This window comes from the organism of the source record quoted next, unplaced genomic scaffold (assembly GCF_019419815.1).
Source record: "Pyrus x bretschneideri cultivar Hongxiangsu unplaced genomic scaffold, Pyrus_bretschneideri_v1 Contig1, whole genome shotgun sequence".
Taxonomy (NCBI): domain Eukaryota; kingdom Viridiplantae; phylum Streptophyta; class Magnoliopsida; order Rosales; family Rosaceae; genus Pyrus; species Pyrus x bretschneideri.
This window is the reverse complement of record NW_025999390.1, coordinates 9,168,662-9,187,550: the sequence shown is the minus strand read 5'-3', so window position 1 is coordinate 9,187,550 and position 18,889 is coordinate 9,168,662. Positions and strand designations below refer to the sequence as shown.

Below are 18,889 nucleotides of genomic sequence, written 5' to 3'. Positions count from 1 at the left end.
GGAAAAGGCATTTTATGTAATCAAGAGATTTGGAGTATGTCCGACCATTCAATATTAATTAATAAGTACATAGGCACATTATAGTATATTGTATTTTCAATGCTTCGATTAATGAAATGTCAACATCTTATTAAGTGATTAAACAAAATATGTGAACGGTTGGATACAAAATTTTCCTACATGATCCAAGAGGAAGTTAGTGTTAAGCCCATCAAATATGAACGGATGATAACAAAACCACTAAAATTTGCAGCCCATCTACCTTTGGACTTTGAATGGTAGACCCGAATATGTGCACACTTACATATTGACCCATTTATAGTGGTTTTCCGTTTCTGGATCCCACTAGAAAGCATACCAAAATTGATCAAATACCATTTATTTATATTTTAAAAAGAAAACTAATGAAAAGTTAAAAAAAAAAAAATTAGTTTTAATGAAAAATGATAAATAAAGGTGTAGTGAATAATATTAGGAAAAAGTGGTTTTTCATGAAAAATGAATAGTATCGGAAGTGTTTCGTTAAAACTCCATATTTTAAATTATCTTTTGTTTTTCATTTTCACACCAAATTTGCACCAAATATATATGTTAGATCCACCTAACACAAATCACTTTTGAATGGAGTTTCATATTTTGGTTTTCATGGGGGATCCAGATAGATTTAGGTTGTCTTATCAGAAAAAAAAAGCCGTTAAGATATGTAGGCCAGTTTGGTTTGGTGTCTTTCATATTGTTGATTAGGTAATTAAGCTTCTAAAGTCAAGATCTCCCTACACTTCCGCTCCACTGCGAGATAGGATAGCATCGTCGTACTGACTATTTCACGAGATGTATTCATTGTTTGAAGTTTAATGTTTTGGAAGGAACTTTGCTACTGAAAAAATCAGCAGTCAAGTCCCGTTCTAATGTTTTTACCTTTTATTTTGGCTCACAATATAACAATATGTAACTATAAGTGTTATATGGTTAATACATGATCACGAAACAAAAAATATGAAGATGACATTATCTACTGTGCTTCATGAACAGTGGAGTCACATCCCTCTAAAGTACCCTGAATACGCACGCATACATGTATGCATAACCCCCTATCTTTCTTTTTTTTAGTTTTATTATTAAGGAAGGGGTTTGAAATGATTTCAATAAATGAGGTGAGAGGGAAATTTTGAACTCGGGACGGATGATGAAAACCAACATCCTACCCTCTATCTGCCCAACTGCTCACATTGAAAATCATGCCGGCTTCTTGGACCTCTTCAGTCTTCCCTCTCTCCATATGCTCATCTTCTTGTCGAATATGGACAACATAAAAAAGAATCTGTATGCAGCCCAGATATAGGACATAGGACGATTATTTAGGGTCAAAGCCGGTGCCGTAGCCGTCGGGACCTGAAGCTTTTGCATGGGTCTAATGGCAATGTGATCACGTGTAAATTATGTTAATTAATGGTTAATTACATGGACGCACGGCGTTGAATGCCAGCGCACTGTTGACGAATGGTGACAGAAAGCATGCATGTTGAAGCAGCTGGAAGAAAGTTCCAGGCATAGTGTGGTGCACTGCAGAGCGGATGTGCGGGACTGCATGCGCACATGGGATTTCTATGAATATAGAGCTGCAGCAACACATCTCGGAAATCATGGACACGTACAATGGTGAAGATATGAGTACTCACGCTAGCTACTTAATTATTAGGCTTTTTCCAATGTTTTGGAAATTCTAAAGTCAAAGGTTTGAGGAATCGTATTAGGACTTGAATATTATTAATATAAAACTCATCTTTCGGGCTAGGACATAACCTTGTAGTTATTTACATTGGAATTTGAAGCAAAGAATTAAATAAATCCAAAAGAATGCTTAATTAGTTACATTATTCTGCAACCAAATATGATGAATATATAATTTTACATGGGAGATGGCTGAATCACATATATACTCTTAGAGAAATCTATGCAAAATGTACAAGCAATTATTTATAACTCGATTGGTCATATTGCATCCATTTGTAGTCAGATTAGAGAATCTCAGTCGTCTGACAGAATTACTACATTGCGATTTCCTACAGATGGGATCGATTTCCTAACCGTTAGATCGATCCGTCGGTCAGATTGAATCCCCTTGTATAGTCAGTGCACAAGTGGCACTACTACTCAAGTATTTAGACATATTGGTAAATACTGTGTTTAAATTGGTTGGCAAAGTGTCGGTACACTAGAACTATAGAATACCATTCATACATGCATGCATGGGTTCATATATCGAAGGGTTGAGAAATCAAAGAGATTTTTCGGTGTATCTAAAACAAAAGACATTATATCATATGTGATAATATAATAAGTAGAGAAACATTAGGAAATGTACTTTAAAAATGTAACATATCAATTATGTCATCCAATTATACTATAACACATAATAGACCACCTTATATTTTGAATACGCACAAAATTTTATCTGATCATGCATTTGTTAAGTAGCTAACTAGCTCATAAATGAGGGTCACATGTCTGTTGTTTCTAAATTAGTGTATTATATATGCCTCATTTCTAACTTTTAGATGTATATCCTGAACTTAACCTCAAATTTAACAGTGTTAATCTTTCAAAAGATCAATTAAAAAACTAAAAACTGAAAGTTAAAGAAAAACAAAAATCAACAGTAGCCAAACCTAGCCCGATAGTCAATCACCAAACCGCACCACCCATCGCCGGCAAAGCTTCTCATCATCCCCAGCGAAGCTTCTTTTTCTCTTCCTCTCTCTCACCGATGAACTCACTCACTGTCTTTTTGGTGGCAACTAGTAGGAGTGGGTTCGTTGGTGACGGCTGACGAGGTTGTCTTTCATTTTTTTTAATAGTGTTATAAGTTGGAATTAAGGATTTATACACATGTCAAAAAATTAGAAAAGAAATATGTTGAAGACACCAATGTGAGAACAGCAGATCCGTGATCATAAACGAGAGCTTTCAATGTTGGTATTCATGGTGCACACCAATTCTTATATCAATTCTTATACATAGGTAGTCTTACTCAGTTCCTACTTCCTATCAATTCATCATTGCATGCACACAAAATCTCACACTCATAAAAAGTTCAGACACGCGCAGACACACACATTGGACCAAATTTTGCATGGCCTGCAATGCTTATACGTCTGTCTTTTTACTTTAGGCTTTGTGATCAAGTAGTTGTACCAAACCAAATGGAATATTATACCAAAAACGTAAGGAAGGTTCAAGTACAATGAAAGTTGTAAGACACTGACTTGTATATTTATATAATTTACACTGCCAAAACAAGAAAGCTAGGTTTGTTTTTTGTTAGAAATCGAGGGGATTAATTAATTAAGGGAAAACTAATTATTAGTTTATGTAGTGGCCCTGGTGGGTTTAAAAGGTTGGGATTTGGTGAACAAAGTTTGACCTTTGACAGTCAATGGATTACAAATCATTTCATGGGGTAGGGGCCGGGAAACCAAAATTAGTTTAACTAGAAGGATCGATCACGGACCCTTGAACGATCCAATGATAAAATTAATGCATGTAGAGATTTATATATGGCTAGAGAAAAACTGGCTTCACACCACAAACTATACCTTGATAATATCGTTTTTGATAAAAAAAAAAAATTGGTCCAAGCTGTTTTAGCTTGAATTCTTCAATGATTAATAGGAAGATAAACATTAAATTTATTCAAATTTTATGATGAGTTTCAAATTTTAGTGCATACATGGAGTATATTTCCTCTAACTAACTTAACGAAACCTAAATTTAAAGTTGTTTTGACTTGATTGAACATATATACATGTATTTAGGAATGAGGATCATATTCAATTAGATATATATTGGCTTAAGTATTTGGTTGGTTTATAATGACGAAGAAGCTATTTTTGGTCAGAAAATTTTCCAAATTTCAATTCACTTGTCGTATAGCATATTCAATACATGATACATATACAATAGAGGAGGGGGTCACACGAGCTGCAAGTTTTCTGTTTTTATTATTTTTTGGACCTGGACCACACACACCTTCCATCACGGTTCATCCATTCATTCATTCAGTGGTCAACTAGCGCCTGCATGCATTCGCTTAGCTCCAAACAAAACCAGCTCCACTACACTCATACTCTATATGTGTGTGTGTGTGTGTGTGTATCGAGCATGTATGTATATGTAGTAGAATCTACCCTACGTAATTGTCCCGCATTTGCTCCACGATTAATAATAAACTTACTAGCCTGTATTTCAAGCAAGGTTGAAAAACATGCAGAAGTAAATATCGCCAAATTAACAAGAACAATGAATTTTATCTATACCCAAATACGAATTCCTCGTCTCGTTTGTTTAGGTCATCTCCAACTGAAGGGTTCAGAGGGCCAGAGGGTCGAAAATAGCCTGAAAACCGTCTCCAACCAAGGGCTAGGCCAGAGGGTTGTAGAATCTCAGAGGGCCCCACGGAATCGGAGAGGGCTAGAGGGATAGAGGGCTGGAAGTAGCCAGCCCGGGGCTAGCCAGAAATACTGGGAATCTTGTCGGTTATAACCGACAGGAATACGTTTATATTATTTAATATAAATATATTCCTATTGGTTATAACCGATAGGAATTTTTAAAAATAATTTTGAAACCAACTGTTAGCTGGTGCTAGTTACCGTTGGATTCAAATTTTTTTTTTTAAGGGTTTTTTGGGCCTCTTTTTTTTTTTTTTTTTTTTAAATTCTATTTTTTTTTCCTATAAATACCCAAACCATTCCTCACAAAATTTTCACCATTCCTACCATTTCAATTCTCATATTTTCCTTCCTCTTTCAAAAATCTATCCTTCAATTTTTTTAATAATTTTGAAATGGCCTCTTCTGCAATGAAAGGTAAGGCTTGGACCCGAAAAGAAGATGAAGCTCTTTGCAAGGCTTATAGATGGGTGTCAGAAGATAGTGTGAGGGGGAATTGTTAAACAAATGACGGTGTTTGGACTCGTGTGTCCAAAAAATACTTAGAGTTCTATGAAGGCACCACTCCATTGAATATTCGAAACCACAAGAGTTGTTCTTCAAGATGGAAGAAACATCTTTAGCCAAGTTTGAACAAATGACATCAAGCATTGTTAGCAGCCGCAAGTAGACATGAAAGTGGCGCTAATTACTACGACGAAATAAATGTTTTCACAATTTATTTTAAATATTTAATTAAATTACATTTAATTTCATAAATTAATTTCCTTTAATTTTTTTCTAGGTACGCCAAGCAGAGGAATTGTATATGGAGAGCAGCTCGAAACCCTTTCAATTTCACAGTTGTTGGGAAATTTTTAAAGGGTGGGTGTTATTTGAAGATCCACCAAAGAGAGCTCCTACGCTGGTGTTCGAAACTACATCCTCAGTTGTAGATATGGATGAAGATGGATCTCCAACCATTCAACAAAAAAGGGTGGAAAATCCATCTTCGGGTGAAGGTTCCATACCTAGGGCTATGTGACGAAACAAGGCGCGACGGTTGAAGGAAAAGGGCAAGGCAAATGATAATTACGCCACTCAACATGAAGTGGCAGCCTCATTGCGATTATTGGCGGAGAAAAATGCCCTTGAGGCCGAAGAAATGAAGCGTAGGCATGAAGAACGGGCAAAACAAATACAAGAAGAGATGGATGATAAGAACATGGAAAGAAACACTTCGAATTACACTCCAATGCGTAAGGCCTATTTTGATAGGAAAAAAAAAAGAAATTATGAGCCGATGGCAGTTGTTTACCTCTAACTATACTCTTACGATGGTGGATGATGAAGATGATGTTGATTATGGATATTAAATTTAAGTCGTTTTAGTTTTTAAATTTAAGTTAATGTTGTTTTCGAATTTAATTTGTAGTTTTTAAATTTAATTTGTCGTTTTTAAATTTTAGTTGTAATTTTTAAATATAAATTGTAGTTTTTAAATTTAAGTTGTTGTTTTTAAATTTAAGCTGTTGTAGTTTTTAAATTTAAATAATAAATTATGTTTGGGCCTTTGGCCCTCGATTGGAGACAGTTTTTTGTGGTAGGGCTAAAACGAGCCATCTGGCCCTTTGACCCTCGGTTGAAGACGGAGGCAAATATGGCCCTATACTGTTCATTAAAATATTAATATCTTGAAAAATCTTGGAGAGTCAAAGGGCTAAAACGAACTCTTTAACCAACAATCGATTGAAGATGACCTTATAGTTGAAATACTAGGCCACGAGTCGGAGCTCAGCTCAAAAGCCAAGCTAGCTCATACATTTAGGGGGCGTTTGTTTGCCCTCACTAAGTTGGACTGGACTGGACTGGACTAGCTATTAGTCCAATACTGTGTTTGTTCCATGCTGGGACTAACATTAATGAGACTAAAGGGGACTAGCATGGACAAAACCCTTCACTAAGAGGTCTTAGCGAGACCCCCCAATAACCATGGGACTAGCTAAGACTATCCTCTCTTTCTCATCCTCATCATGCTCAACGACCACTCCCGACAGACTCCTCGTCATCTCCGGTCACCTAAATCAATCATTAACTTTCCGACTCTCTTTCAGATCCATTTCACAACCAACTTTCATATAAAATATACCAAATTGAAGCTGGGAGTGACAAGATTACGATTTTACCTGAATCGAGGCTAAAATGTGGTCGAATGTGGCCGGAAAATGGCCTGGAAGTCTCGGCCTGTTTGGGCTTCTTCAAATCCATGACAGATTCGAGCATTCAAAGCTAAGATCTCGGTCCAGGGATGGTGATGAATTTTTTGGCGGTGCTAACTTCATCCAATTTAACGAGGGTTGGCCGGAAAACACATCGGGAAACCTGCAATTCGTTGGGAAAATTGAAGCCGTGAGGTTCCGTTCGAACAACGCATAGCTAGAGAGGGAGGGAGGACAGAGAAATAGAGACTGGAATCAATAAGGAGTTTGACCAGGAATGAAAAAGAGACATGAATTGAGGGGTCTAAGAGGAAAAAAAGAGGGAGAGAGTGGGACGATGAGAGAAGAGGAAAAGAGTGGGACGGAAATGGTATGAAAAGATGGAGAAAAAGATAAGATCATAATAAAATATTAATAATTTATATATTAAATAATATAATATTAGAATTTGTTATTATCCAGCTTCTTAGTCCAATACTGCACCAAACGCTTCACTAAGTTAGTCCAGTTTAGTCTAGTCTAAACCAGTCCAGCTTAGTCCTTGAAGCTAATCCAGTCCGAGATAGTCCAGCGCAACAAACGTCCCCTTAGTCCCTAGAGAGAGAGAGAGACATAAAGAGTCTTGTGATGCATTTATCACCAAGCACACCGATGACTGATCTGATCATCTAGCTCCATCCATAGGTTTCAATTTTCTTGTAGGACCAGCTACCTAGCTGCTCTCTCTCTCTCTCTCTCTAAATCTGGACACACATGCACAGAGAGAGAAGAAAGAGAGAGTGATCTGGTCCACCAGATAGAGCTCGCCAACTTGCACTTGTGCAGTAATGCAGCAAACACACACACACATGTATATATATGGATGTATATTTATATATATATATATATAGAAAACAAAACTATGTTATATATTTACAAATATACTCTCAAGCAACATTAGAGGGGGAGAGTTTGAGAGAGAGGGACAGAACCAAAGGAAACGCAATGGCAATATTGCCTAGGAAGAGCATGATGGTGTTCTTGTCGTCCTTAGCCCTACTCTTATTATCTTTAACGACAAATAGTACCAATGTCTTCGCGAAAACGATGGTGCCGAAACAGCAGGAGCTCGATCGAATCTCAGCGCTGCCAGGACAACCGCCGGTGTCATTTTCCCAGTTTTCCGGTTATGTTACGGTCAACGAACATCACGGTCGAGCTCTTTTTTACTGGTTGACTGAAGCCGCTACTTGTCCTCAAGAGAAACCCCTCGTTCTCTGGCTCAATGGAGGTCAGTTTAGTTTAATCAATAATTACCAGAATAATTAACATATCCTATCCATATATATATCTTAAATTTTAAGTTAATCTACTGAGTAATATGTGATAGGTAAACCAATTTTATAGATCAAATTTACAAATTATTCGTTGTGTCATAAATAGAAAATAAGTATGTTAATTAATAGTTAAAATATAATTCAATTATTAACAATTACGTTATACAATTTATAAAATTAGATCTAAATAGGAGTAATGCTATTCATACCATGTTATTGTACTATATTTTCATACTACCTTAGATAGCATTTGATGTGGACAACCACATCATTTGAATTAATCAAAATTTTAAATTTAGTTTATTATTTAATGAACTAATAATTAAAATAAACTAGTCAATTAAATGATAATTGTGGTATACGATGAGTCTTTCTTCTTTCTTTTCTTGGATTTGTAAATTTTTCAAATAATGTGACTATTCACATCAAATTTTATCTAAGGTAGTATGAAAACATGACATAATGATTTTTATCCTTATCTTAAATGAATTGATAAACTACTTTCTTGGTCAACCCTTTTCTTTTCTTTTTTTAATCAAATTCTACTGAAAAATTTAAGAACCGGTAAGCTACTAACTGTCATTCTGACAACTTCTTAGTAAAGCATTCAATATTGTGCTTTCTTTTTTCAATGTTATACATACAAATTAAAAATTGACATTATATAGGAATGAGGAAAAATAGTTGGTATTAGCATTCTAAAAAAATTACATTTTTTATAAATCTATTTTTGTTTTTAAAACATAAAAAATTTAGAGTGCACAATAAATTTTTTAAAGTGCAAATAATAACACCCGCAAAGCATAAATTAATTTCCATCCATGTGTATAATATTTTTACATGATGCGTGGATAGTGTATTGATCTGTATAATATTATTTAATGGATATAATTTGTGTCATGGGTTTTGTCATTGATGCCAAAATGATAAGCAAACTATTTTTGGTTCTTAATACATGACAGATAAATTTGTAGTACAAGCACGTGTCCACCCCCTTCCATTGAAGGGATGAAATTTTTTTATTGTGACAGTTATCAAATAATGTTACTAATTCACATATTATAATAAAGCTGCATTAATTTCTATTTTAATTTTTAATAATACGCCTATCTATTACCACATACAGTGAAAATTCACTAAGCTTAGCTTATACCCAATGGGCCTCATTAACCTGACAAATTCTAGGGTCATGTGGTTGTGCGGCCATACACATAAACTTTTGTTAACCGAGTGCTGGTCTCACCCAGTTTTCTCTAAAATCGTATACGACTAGATGGAGAACTTTTTCAACAGCATGCGCAAAAGGAAAGAGAATGTCCACACTCAAAACCACATGGTTCCTCGTGATATCTCTCTCCCTCTCTATCTTTTTAGGGTTTTTATTCCATTCCAAACGGACCTTCATTCCCACTTCCTACACAGACGTCGTTGTAGTACCTCGAAAAGCCTTTGCAATTTTGGTCCCTTTTCTTTCTTTCTTTCTTTGTCTTTCCTGTGTAGTTGTTTGGGTAACAAACGTACGCCAAACGACACAACAAAACGATTAAAGTGATCCAACTTTTCTTCGTCAACTCTACACACCAGCACTGTAATTCCTTTTTCTCCAACCATGAAAATTGAAATGCTTCAGTCACTGTCTCACTGTCTCGTTGTCTTTCACGAGCGCTCATACACACACACACACATTGACATTGCTTAATTTCAAGAAGGCGTGCTCTGAAGAGATGTTGATGGCGACAACGATGGCGGCATTGTTTAGTTTTACTGCCCATGAACACAAAAAAGAATCACAATTTATTAGAAATATTCAAATCTCAAACGAATAAATATCCACTTGCAAATACTTACTAGATTGGATATACATAATTACTGTTTCAGGACCAGGTTGTTCATCCGTTGCATATGGAGCATCAGAGGAGCTTGGTCCCTTTCGGATTAATCGAACCTGTTCATCTCTTTATCTCAATAAGTATTCCTGGAACAGAGGTATATGCATATGAATTTCGCTATCCTTTTTTCTTCTTAAAGAAATTCCGCTCCATTGTAGAGCGGTATTGATTTGACATGTTATCAACTATTTAGAACATGGACAACTTACTGAATTATTGATAGTCAATAACAGTGTCGATGTGGATATAAATATAATTTTCATTTTTCTCATTGCAGAAGCGAATATTCTCTTTCTTGAATCACCTGCTGGTGTCGGTTTCTCATATACAAATACAAGCAGTGACCTTAAAAATTCTGGGGACAAAAGAACAGGTAGAAAAATAATAACGACCAATAACTATAATTTATAACTAGCATTTTCAATCTTAATTATATTTATAATTTTGTGACACAGCTCAGGATGCTCTAGTTTTTCTGCTTAACTGGTTGTCAAGATTTCCACAATACGCACACAGAGAATTTTACATTACTGGGGAAAGCTATGCAGGCAAGGAAAATGAAAGTCTTTACTTTAGGTTAAGTCCTGCCTTGGAACGGATGTGACAGGACGTCCATTCTTTATGTCATCGATAATGGTTCGAAAGAAGTGTAGACAATAAAACGTACTGACATTTTATTGACAAAGTATCAACACATTATCGATGACGTACACATTTATTTTAATAAATAACGGACATCCTGAAAAGAATTTCAAAATACCAATGTACTACAATCACACGTTTACCTTCACAGGACATTATGTTCCTCAGCTGTCAAAGGAAATTGTAGCTTACAACAAAGTGCATTCCGAATCCACCATTAATCTCAAGGGATTTATGGTAAGTTGAAGACATCATATTCAGAAATTCAGACTTTAAATAAGAACTGAATTGTTTAATTTTCGCAAATTTGAAGATTTTTATTCCTAACTGAGCAGGTGGGTAACGCTGTGACAGACTATTACTACGACAACATTGGAACTGTCACATATTGGTGGAGCCATGCCATGATATCGGATCGAACCTACCTATCCATCATCAGCCACTGCAACTTCACAGTAAAAACAACATCAAAGCAATGTGAAGATGCTATAAATTATGCAACGGACCATGATTTTGGAGACATTGATCCGTACAGCATTTACACACCGTTTTGCTTGACAATGCTGAATAACACGAAACGGCATCTGAGGCTCAAAAACACCCTTCTTCGCCGGCGCGCTTCAGGGTATGACCCGTGCACTGAGAACTATGCAGAGAAGTATTACAACCGGCCGGACGTGCAGAAGGCAATGCATGCGAACGTTACTCGAATTCCTTACAAGTGGACTGCTTGCAGGTGCTTAATTTCTTAATCTTAATACATTCTACTAAAAGTTTAGCAAAGTAATTAGGGCAAGTCTGGGACTGGTTCTGAAATCGCGAAAACCGTTGTCTTCCAATCAAAGGAAGCATTTCCAACTGCTTTTTCAGAAAGCACTTGGATTTCTATTAATGAACCGAAGTATTTCTTAAAAAAAAAAAAAAAAAAAAAAAGAGTCTCAAACAAGCTCTTAAAAGCATAGGGAATCACTTTCGTAATTCAATTTTCTTTGGGCAGTGATGTTCTTTTCAAGTACTGGAAGGATTCTGAATATTCCGTCCTGCCAACTTACAAGGAGCTGATTGCAGCTGGTCTAAGAATCTGGGTTTTCAGGTAACTCTCACAACTTAAAAAGTGTTCTTGTTGGCACATATAACACAACAAGAGAATCTACAACCCCAATACGACCAAATCTTATTCGGGTGGTATTTACATGCGATTCCTCGTTTTTATTAAACAGGTTCATGAGGGCTGACTTGATTCATGATTTATGATTCGTATTTTGTTTCGATTTCCAAAACAGATTATATCTTAATTAACTTAAATTCTTTAAAAGGAAGACCTAAAAGCAAGCTAGAGAGAGATAATATAATTTTCAAGCAACTCTAAATACACCATCCGCTGCGTGATTTTGTAGGTGTTCATACTTAATATGTTAGTGCAGTCTAAAAAAGCCGTAAACAAAGATAAGTTATAACATCATTAACTGGTGTTCTGTTGCTTACCTTCTAATTTTGGTGCAGCGGGGACACAGATTCAGTAGTTCCGGTGACAGCAACTAGGTTATCCTTAAATCATCTCAACCTTACGATCAAAACCCCGTGGTATCCATGGTACTCCGGATCCCAGGTATTTAATTTAACAAAAACACAGCATCATCCTTAAACAACTTTCCCATCATTTTTCTTGCAGTGAAAGAAAGGCCTTGAAATTAAACACTTCTATGTTTTTCTTCCCCACATAGGTAGGAGGATGGACAGAAGTCTACGATGGCTTAACCTTTGCAACCGTACGAGGAGCCGGCCACGAGGTTCCACTGATTCAGGCCGAGAGAGGGTTAACTCTTTTCAAATCATTTTTAGCAGGAAAGAAATTGCCAAAACTTAACTGACATGTTATTCAGAAATTCAAATATATATTCCACCAAACTCCCACACAAAAAGATCATGAGGCAGCTAGATTAGGAATCATTCATTAAAATTAGCGAGTAATTTTATTTTTAATGAAAAATGTATTCCATTTAGATAGTATTTTGGATATAATTGGTTGTAAATTGTAATTCTTCAAAAGTTTTGCAATGCAAAGCACAATAAAATGTAAAAGGTATTTTTGTCAAGAGCAACATGTATATCAGTTTCTAGTTACGTTATTACTTGAAGAGCGTATTTTGCATAGTTTCGAGTTGTTTGCATTTTACTTGACTGGACATCCTCCTTCTGGTGTGCGTCCTTGTAGGCATCTGTAATTAAGTGAATTTTTTTGCATTAAGATGACAGATTAAACATATTCTATATCGACCATTATTTATATCAGTTTTGGATCTCTAGAACAAAACCCAACAAATGGCATATGCCAAAGTTTTCACAATGGTTTCGAATTTTATCTGTCACTGATAACAAGCATGATTGAAAGATATTTTTCATATCATCTGATTGAGGAAAGGCCATGAAGTTAATTATTACTTATGATCCTTGTTCAGTTGCAGCCTCAGCGATCTCCCTTCGCATAGGTTGCTGATTCCCTTCACAGTAACCATAAATTCTGCTCCTATATTATCTCAAAAAGATTCTGTAAAAAGTATCAGATCAACACCACCTTGATGAGAAATTTGGAATCTGCAAACAAATGTCAAATGTTGTTAGTTACTTACTTGAGTGATCACGATCTGATAAAGAAAATCCGAGCTTGTGGATTGCATCAACATATGCGGCAATCCACACAGAACCATTCTCACATTGTCACCTGATTTGAATAGCTTAAAGTAAGGCTTTGCATATGTATTCGCACTGTGTTTTGAAGCGCGAAGAACTTCATTCACACAAAACAAACCCAGATTGATGCTTTTAAGTTTTTCTTAGCTCCTAATTAATAATCGGAAAACAGTGGCTGTTCTTCGCTGGTTTATTTCCAAGTGTTCAACCCTCCATGTATGCTAGGGGTTGAGAAAGTTGGGAGCATTGTGTTCTTTCAACTCAAAAGTTGGCTAACTTGAAAATTAAAAAAGAACTTGGACCAAAAAGCAAACTTGATCCTATCCAATTACTGGATTTGTACACCAGCAAAGCAAAGACGAAAAGACTTAACCTTCGAAGGTACATCTTCACCGTTATCTGTTTGACATGTTCAAGATGAATGGAGCTTTAGATGTAAAGTCAATGAACCAACAGTTAAAGAATTCAATGATCGTGGATGCATACACCGCCACTGGTGCACACTAGAAAATCTCCAGAGAGAGAGGGAGAGAAAGGTTATTTGGTCTTTGCAAGTCGTTTACTAGTGTTTTAAACTGCACACAAAATTGTAAAACAACGAGTCATCAGACTTATCAGTATAAATTCAAATTGAATTCGTCGTGCAAAAGAGCGTGTATTGAACAAGATGGAGACGTCAAGGGGTGGAGAGTCTCCACTGGAGACTGAGGAGGCTGATGGCTTGACCAACTTGTTCAATTCCAAAAGCCAAAAAGTCATTAGTCACTGGTCATGTATTTGTAAAAAATTTGTTGGACGTTTTCGCCTTGATATCCTTCAATTGTGGTGGTTGATGGCGGAGTTTGACTAGTTCTCAAATTTATCTCAGTTGCCATTAAAATACGCAGTTGCAAATTAGTGCAACCAAATTACTCAAAAACCCTTAGATCATATTAGACTGGTGTATTATTATTTTTATCTTTAGGTGTACCAATTTACCTGGCCTGTGAGCTAAAGCTTAAATCAGAGAGACAAAAGGGAGCACATACAATGGCATGGCAGTGGTTACCACCTGCTTGTCTATCCTCTGTGTTACAGACTGAAATTAATTAATTAATAAGACTAGTAATGGAAAAAGACTGGATTACCAAACCAAAAAGTTCTATCTTTGTCCATGAATACTAATTTTTGAAGAAAAGGGCAAAAGGTTCGTAGTGTTTTCGCAATGGGACGGAAAATTTGAGTTTATTTCGCATGTATTGGAATCAAACTCACACTGAAGATAATTGAGTTTGAGTTATTATATAAATGTCTCAAAGAGTTTTATTTTTATAAAATAGTGAGCAATTGACATATCTATCAAACTTACACTTCTACGATAATAGTATAGGACTCAAATTAGACATCTTGATTTCGGGATTAAACTCGCATAAAGACTTTTCTTCTTCACTAGATAAATTTACAAATATGCCATTGTGACATTATTCTCTTCTCCCTTCGTACCTGCATTTGTGATTTGGATTTACTAAATGATAATGTTTGTGTTCCCCTACTTACAATTAACGAATATTTACTATTTGAACATTGTAATCGGAACTGTTTATTCTCTTTATTATCATCTAAAAATCATACATTCGAAAAATCATTCAATTTGGAGATTGTTTAGTTATTCATACATGATAAACCAATTAACGATTTTGGTAACAGTAGTACCCTCATGATGAATCGTCTATTTGTTTTATACATATAAATAACTAAAACATCTATAAATTGAATAATTTTTTTGCATATATGATCTCTAGATGATGATAAAAATAATGAATGGTTCTGATTATGAAGTTTGAATGTTAAAAGTTTGTTAATCGTCCATGGGGGACAAGTAATTTCTTCGCAAGGGACACAAGTCATCTCCAATTTTCAGATTTTCATGTTTTATTTATAAAAGAAAATTAAAAAAAAAAAAACAAATGAGAATGAACCAAACCAAAAACTAAAAAAAAATCGCACAAACCAATTAATAATTTTAATTAGGTTTTTTTTTTTGAAAAAATTATATTATTAAATTAAAGAAAGAAGTAGGCTAACCTCACAATAACTTGACAATAATGTGATTCAAATTTATGTTTGATAAGAATCGAATTTAATTTTCACTTATAAATCAAAAAACGCTTTTAAATTGTAATACTAACTGATAATTTTAATTTAATTTTTAATATTCACAAAAAATAGAACCGAGTAAGACGAAACTCACCCCTGGTAAATCAAAAGCCAAATCAGGGACTTGTTCATCTTTTACCTCCAAGTGTCTGTTGGGAAAAACAGGAAAAAGGATGAGAGAGAAGCAAAGAATTCTTGGAATCAAAGAAAAACCAGAGGGGTGTTTTGGTAAATAGGGCAGCAATTGACACCTAACATCCACAACCTGTCCAATACCTACAACTGCAAACAGCCCCGTCAGAAAACAGCAGCTCCAACATGTCTCTCTCATTTATCCTTTCCTTTCTGCCCTTTTTTTAATTTTTCATCATCAAGAAGCCCCAATCTTCAATGCCCACCTCCTTCTCTCTCTAAAGCACCAAATCTTTCTCTCTCTAAAGATCCAATCTTTTCTTCTCTCTCTCATCCATCACAGAGAAAAGCGCACCTCCAAAGAAAGAAGGAACCTTGAAGTTACCTTCCCCCATCAAAAACAAAGAGAGTCCACACAACACCCAACTCTTCCCCTCCGTGTTTCTCTCTCTAGAAACTCTCTCTCTCCAATGGCCCAGCTGGACCAAAATTTATGTAGAAGAAATACAAAAAAGAAAGAAGGGGAAAGAAAGAAAAGAAAGAGGAGATAGATGTCTTCAAGTGTCCTCCAACCAACCCACCTCACCTCACACAAATCTCTCTCTCTCTCATCAACAAACATGTTGCCAGAAATACCCTTCTGCAACCCCCCAAAAAATCCCCATCTTCATCACTGTCTTTCAAAACAACATTATTTTTCACCGAGTTATGTGGGCTCTTTTGGAGTTTTTGTTGTCTTGGTCAGAGTTTTCACAGAGAAAACAGGAAAGCAAGAAACTTCTCCTCCCTTCCCACCCGCTCTCTCTCCTTTTATTTTCCTCCTTGTCTTTCTTGTTTCTCTCTCTCTCTACCTCTCCTCTTCTTTATTATTTCCTCCCCAACTCTCTCTTCCTTTTCCTTACCCATCTCCTCCTGCCCCTCTTTCTCTATCTCCCCCCCCCCCGGCCCCTCCTGTAATTCTTGGTTTTTGGGTTCTGGGTTGCTTTACTTTTATCTCCCTGTGATCTGATGAAGAAGATGAAGGGGGTTGTTTCTGATGCTATGGAGGACCAGAGGAACAGGTTCAAGCACCAGAGTCTCATGCAGGACTATGAGGAGCTGCAGAAGGTATAAGTCTTTTCTGGGTTTTTAAAAGATTTCAACTTTCTTCTGTGGGTTTCATTAGATCTGGTGTATGGTGTTCATGTCTCTTGGGTTTTTGTTTATGATTTCTGTGTTTTCTAGCTTTGGAATTTTTATGGTGGTTTTGTTTGTAGGCTGATTATTTAGAGAGATATTGCTCAGCTATTTTTTCTGGATTTTTTTGAAAATTTTTCTCAGTAGGTTTATGATCTCCTCATGTTTTAGAGACCGCCGTAAAAAAATTAGGAAAAGCAGCAGGAATTGGGAATTTGTAGGTATTTTTATGTTAATTTTTGTTTGGAAATTTGTAGCCTCAGGGATTGAAAAAACTTGTAGATATGTTTGTACGCTAATTTTTGTTTGTAGAAATTGTATATAGGTTATTTGATAAGTCTTAATCTTTACTGATTTGTGATCTGCAAAATGTTTTACTACCTTGTTGTAGAGGGTATTACGATTATTTGGTACACTCTTTTTCTTAGGTTTATGAAAATTGCATCTTAGAGCTTGATTAAACTAATTGAAGAATCATTTCTTTTGCAGGATGCAGATGCTACGAAGAAAAAATTGCAGATAATGAAACAGAAAAAGTCTATGCTCGTAGCTGAAGTAAGGTATAGCATCTTGTCCATACCTTTGTACACTTATAAGATAGGCTGTGTTTACAATGAAAGAGGAAAGAATTTGACTTGGTAAATGTTTATCTTTTGAATTTGCAGGTTTTTGAGGAGAAGATATAAATACTTAATAGGGAACCCGTCAATGAACCCTCGACCAAAGCAAGATGTTGTGCAAACACACAATTTAGAATCCCAGCGCGTCACCTATTTGAAGGGAAAGAGTTCCAGCAAGAAGGAATCTGCTTCACGGTACCCTCTTCCTGCATTAGACTTGAACAAAAAGGAAAAGGTTAAACATGGAATGGAAGACATTGTGCAGAAACCTCCTCCAAAATTTGGATTAAACCTTAATGCAAGGGCACTTGGCGGAAAGGAAGCTACTTTGCGAACCCCCACTCCAAACTTGACTTAAATCAGAAGGAAAGGGTTCAGAGTGGGAAGGAATCGACAAAGCGAAAGAACATTCCAGTTTTTGACTTGAACCAGATTTCGGTAATCAAATAGTTAATGGTCAAAGTAATGTGCTTTGAGTCTTGGTGTAACTTCTGATCTGTGAAGTTTGATGTTTCTTTTGTATCATTTTGCTACAGAGAGAGGACGAGGAGGAATTTCAAGCCAATTATGAGCCAATGAGGATAAAGGAGCCCAACAAAAGTTTACGCAGAGTGGGAAATGACGAGCAGCACAATGACATGAAGTTACTGGCTTGCAGGACTATAGGGAATGGGTCAAATCGATCGGGGAAGAGGAAGATTACTTGGCAAGATCAGGTGGCTTTACGGGTTTGATTTTACTTTTCTTCGAGTATTACCATTGAAGATCATATATCTTGTCGGGGTTGGAAAGAGTAACACCTCAGTTACTGTGTTTCTTTGATTTTCTTCTTTGTAAAGTTGTCATGGTCTTACATATCGAGTGTATACAGTTGAAATGAAATGGTTTAGGATTATTCAGATTTCGTTTGTTTTCGTTAATGTTGAAAAAAATTTCTTAGGATGCAGACAGAATTTGATTTTGGTTGCTTATTTGTAATCATCGATGATCGATGTTTGGTGTGAGCGATGTAAAGATATTCCAAATTGTGTTTCGCTGCTTACGGCCGGTTCTAAACCGTAAGCAGGCCGGCTAAGATGACTTTGTAAAGAAAAGGGGAAATCTTTAGGACCATTATGAGAGTAAGGTGTTTTGGGAAGGTGATGGTGAAATGCTTCACCGTCATGCTTTCCCATGGTATGAAGCAATGCTTTGGGCATGTGTGTTTTAACTTTTTAAGCTAGCTTTTTTAAGTGCTAATCGATTTGTGGAGTGCCTTGTCAATGGATGCCTTACAAACCCCCTTCACGAGGACCTGCATTTTGGTAAGCCACTGTAGCATCTCTAACTAATAATGTAACGCTCAACTAGCGACAAGGGGATGTAGCTCATTTGGTTACGAGTGGTAGGATTAGAAAACGATTAACTGGCTTGATTCTCCCTTGAGTTGGGTGAAGTTGGATTTTGAGGCTGCAATTGCTTGTTTTATTTGAGCGATAATCTAATTTAAACGACGGATGAGATTTAAATTTCGGTGAGAGAGAGATTACACTTTTCTGGCCAGCGAGGTTACGCTTAGATCTGCATATCCGCAAATAAAACAAACAGTACCTGATTTCCAACGTGTTGTGTAGATAGTACAGGTTTTCTGACTCATGA

At 36.1% G+C, this 18,889-nt stretch overlaps 2 protein-coding genes and 1 long non-coding RNA gene across 5 annotated transcripts; 2 read left to right on the top strand and 1 right to left on the bottom strand.

The window, feature by feature from the left end:
* The first annotated feature begins 7,540 nt into the window (after window positions 1–7,540).
* Window positions 7,541–12,592, top strand: LOC103949056 (serine carboxypeptidase 24). 2 transcript variants are annotated; one of them, XM_009360152.3, is made up of 9 exons: window positions 7,541–7,919; window positions 9,844–9,951; window positions 10,132–10,227; window positions 10,310–10,402; window positions 10,648–10,733; window positions 10,832–11,232; window positions 11,494–11,589; window positions 12,000–12,105; window positions 12,221–12,592. In XM_009360152.3, exons 1-9 carry the CDS (start codon window positions 7,634–7,636, stop codon window positions 12,365–12,367), a joined length of 1,419 nt encoding a protein of 472 aa, XP_009358427.2. In that variant the 5' UTR covers window positions 7,541–7,633; the 3' UTR covers window positions 12,368–12,592. The 2 variants fall into 2 exon arrangements, with proteins under 2 accessions (XP_009358427.2, XP_048440175.1); XM_048584218.1 differs by lacking the exon at window positions 11,494–11,589.
* LOC125477273 lies at window positions 12,588–13,945 on the bottom strand. Of its 2 annotated transcripts, XR_007258437.1 has the most exons (3): window positions 13,561–13,932; window positions 12,939–13,091; window positions 12,588–12,715 (listed from the first exon to the last, which is right to left on the bottom strand). It is a non-coding gene; the product is annotated as an uncharacterized LOC125477273 (long non-coding RNA). The 2 variants fall into 2 exon arrangements; XR_007258435.1 differs by lacking the exon at window positions 12,588–12,715 and having other exon boundaries at window positions 12,881–13,091; window positions 13,561–13,945.
* A 2,197-nt stretch (window positions 13,946–16,142) lies between these two features.
* Window positions 16,143–18,150, top strand: LOC103949057. Its single transcript, XM_048589709.1, has 4 exons — window positions 16,143–16,562; window positions 17,121–17,191; window positions 17,297–17,606; window positions 17,788–18,150. Exons 1-4 carry the CDS (start codon window positions 16,464–16,466, stop codon window positions 17,983–17,985), a joined length of 678 nt encoding a protein of 225 aa, XP_048445666.1. The 5' UTR covers window positions 16,143–16,463; the 3' UTR covers window positions 17,986–18,150.
* The last annotated feature ends 739 nt before the right edge of the window (window positions 18,151–18,889 follow it).